The sequence below is a fragment of the Ovis canadensis genome, chromosome 7, assembly GCF_042477335.2.
Source record: "Ovis canadensis isolate MfBH-ARS-UI-01 breed Bighorn chromosome 7, ARS-UI_OviCan_v2, whole genome shotgun sequence".
Taxonomy (NCBI): Eukaryota; Metazoa; Chordata; class Mammalia; order Artiodactyla; family Bovidae; genus Ovis; species Ovis canadensis.
The window spans coordinates 19906562-19909944 of NC_091251.1; the positions used below are offsets into that span (position 1 = coordinate 19906562).

The following is a 3383-nucleotide window of genomic DNA, read 5'->3' on the forward strand; positions in this document are numbered from 1 at the left end:
TGGGTAGGAGGAGGCTGATTTAAAACGAGCAGCTCCGAAACCCTGGTCGGGTGTCCGCCCGCGCCTCGCCGGTACCCCTGTACCGCAACCCTGCCTTGGGCTCAACTTTTTAGCCGGGAATCCCTTTGCAGACGGGCGGGCGGCGGGAGATCAGAGGCAGCCGCAGTGGGCGCTGCGGGAGCCTGAGAGAAACACCTGAGATGTAAGGACTGTTCCCTCCCCCCCACCCCCAGATCTTCGAAGCCCGGGTCTAGGGTCCGCACGAGAACGAGCGAGGGCTGGAGAGCCGGGAAACCGGCGGGGCTGTGTCTGCGCTGAACCACACTGCGTTCATTCAGTAAAAGCCTACGGAGCACCTGCTGTGCGCCGGGCGCGGCGAGGGAGCTCCGCTGGTGTGAAGCTCCGCGGGGAGAGGGGCCGCCGCCTGTAAATAAGCTACCGACGTGATTTCAGGTGCTGAGAAGGGCGGTGGAGGCGATTCCTTCACCTCGCTGATCCCTTCTCTTGGCAGGCTCTTTCCCCCCCGCCGCTTCTGGGTTCTAGAACTGGGAAGACTTTCCTCCAGCGTGCCGAGGGGACAGCCTGGGGCTGGGCGCACCAGGACTACGAAATACGGTGATGAACTTGGCTGGGGGCAGCGGGCACCCCGCCGCAGAGGCTCAGCCCAGAGCCTTCGTGTGGGCGTGCGGGGACCCGCGGCGCCCGGCGCGCGGGGACGGAGGAGGGGCTGAGTCACACGGGCTGGAGGTGCCGCCGGGACGGCCCGAGCCGGGGCGGCGGTGGGGGGCGGTGGGGGGCGGTGGGGGGTGATGGAGGGCGCTCGCGTCACTGGCTGCGAGTGCTGGTGATGCAAATGCGGGCCCGCGGGCGGGGGCGAGGGCGGGGGGTGCGGGAGGCGGCGGAGTCTCCGTCTGCGAGCGCGCGTGTGTGCGTCAAAGGCTCTCGGAGGATGGATGTCCTGCGGCGCCCCCGGCGCGGGCCGCGGCGACCAGGGGAGGCGCGCGTGGAGGCGGGGACCGGCGGACTGCGGCGGGGGCGGGCGGCGAGGGAAGCCCCGCAGGGCCCCGGCGGCGGGCCGGCCGGCGGCTCCGCAGTGCACCGCAGTGCCGCCAAGGCGCCGCAGCGGCCGGAAGCTCCCCGGGGACCGGGAAGATGGAGCGTCTTTTAAGGCGCTGCGACAGGGATTCCCTGACGGCCTCCTCCCTTCATTCTTAACCGACTGACAGGGCGAGAAGGAAAGTTGCTTCCGTTCCATTCCTATCCTTAATCCTGGGGGAGAATTGGGTATTAATCCGGCATCCGGTCATTTTCAGTGGCCAGTTCCGAAAGGCCTCCTGCTCACGGCCAGTTTTCCTGTGAAAGCTTTGATGTTGAGGTTCTTCGGATTCTGTAGCGCTGATCCATTCCTTCACCGTTCTTCAGGAGTTCTGTTAGGAAGCCCGGCCTCTAAGTGGAGCTTGAGAAAGGCTTGCAAAACAATGTGCCCGCATTCTTCCTAAAAATGTGTTGAAAACCGTACTCCAAGTGCATTCTTTGGTAGAGAATTAAAAGCCCAATCCACATTTCATTCTGTGTATTAACAACAGCAGCAGAAAAAGGACCCCACTTTCTGGAAACCTAATAGCAAAGATTTTTCTACCGGCTTTCCGGAATGAGCCCACATCGGCAGGATGTGTGGCAAAAGGAATGAAGGGGGTGATGGAGTTGAGGGGTTAGCGGGAGAGAGGAGGGAATGCAGTTATTAAAGAGAAGAGAGTTAAAGGTCCCTAGTCTCATTTTCCCCAAGTATTGTGTTATGTCACTACCTTATGTTATGGACAAGTGACTTACCCTTTTGGGTTCATCCTCCGTGTTTGAGAAATGTGAAAAATAGCTGAGACTAGCTCTTATTAAAAAGTTGTTTTGAGGACAAAAGAGCGTCTCAGAGTTCTGGACGTACATATTCTGTATGAATGGAAAATATTATAAAACAAAATCCCTTTAAGGAAAGAGAAAACATTTGTTTTTTTTAAAGGTCTGGCGACTTCCTCCAGTACTGTTCCTTTAATGACATTTGGTCTTCAGTGTCAGCAAATGCAGACAATAGACTTTTCCTAGCAGTCTAATATAAAATCAAATGCCATTAGCTGCTGGCTGGCTGGAGGAGGGGGGCAAGGGAGGGAAAGCTTTGGATTGCATCTGAGTGTTTTGGTAATGTAGTGGAGAAATTAAATTTTTTTTCATGACCCAATGACATTTGAAAGTAGCATTGGGTCTGAGCAGCACACTAGCCTAGGAGCTTTTAGGTAAAAATCCTCCTCATTATTGATGCTGTCATATTCTGTAAGTGTGGAAGGTCCCTCAGAAAACAGAATGTAGTTTCCACCCTCAAGGCAATTACTGCAGAAGACATCAAAATGTGCAGTATATTACCTGACCACAAGTACCGGAAAATCCATTTCCTGTAATTAGGGATATTACCTCTTATTCTGAGATAAGACTTTTTGATGACATATTTCATGAATAAAAATATCTGATGTGTCAGAATGCTTTCCAAATTAGGTCACTATGTTGTTATTCATGTTACCCATGCGTAATGGTAGATTCCTGTGAAGAGTAAAAGTTAAAATGTCCTTTTAATTCTATGCAGCTGTATCAGGAGAAAATCTATGATTCATCACTGCTTCTTGGTTCCATGTTGCTGAGGTTTCTGTCTGAGCCATGGTTTATGACATGGATACCATTATTCATTTAACACAAACGCATCATTTCGATAAAGTCTGTCTGTAAACCTAAGAGAGGCAGCCCCCCACCACCATCAACTTCATGCAGCTTTGGTACAACGTTGCTAAATTAATTTGAATTTTACTTTTTAAATTCCATCTCTGTTGAGTAGCCAGTGTAAAATGTTGCAGTGGATAAAATTGGAAGCTGCTGCTTCTTTTTTTTTTTTTTTGACATAGCTGAAATAAGGGAGGATGAAGTTACTGTTTTAATTCTTGCTGGAATGAGGGTATAAAGACACTATGTAGTTTATCTGAAACACCCCTTGTAATTAGGAAAGGTCGGTAGTCATTATATATGAAGTGGTTTCCCTGGAAGGAAGTGAACAAAATGAGATGAAGGAAGAGGGCTGGTTTGGATGGTTTGGTCCTTTCTGGTTCTAATGTTCTTTCCCTCCAATAAATATGAGAAATATAAAATACATAATATTTTAAATTTGAACTTTTCTTATAAATAGAATATATGAATTTTTTTTTTAACTCATTGAAATTTTACATGGGACCATGGTCTGTGTATTTGTAATTAGTCTGTTAGATTTTGTTTTATGCCATGAGGGGTATGAGTTAAAACATTTTAAAAAGACCAGAGTTGAAAACTGATAATCTCAGTTTAATGTAAAG

The 3383-nt window shown here is 50.1% G+C and overlaps 1 protein-coding gene across 1 annotated transcript; it reads right to left on the reverse strand.

Moving 5' to 3' along the window:
- Positions 1-334: 334 nt before the first annotated feature.
- Positions 335-1255, reverse strand: LOC138444033 (proline-rich protein 2-like). Its single transcript, XM_069597376.1, has one exon. The coding sequence runs from the start codon at positions 1253-1255 to the stop codon at positions 335-337; it is 921 nt and encodes a 306-aa protein (XP_069453477.1).
- Between the last annotated feature and the right edge of the window lie 2128 nt (positions 1256-3383).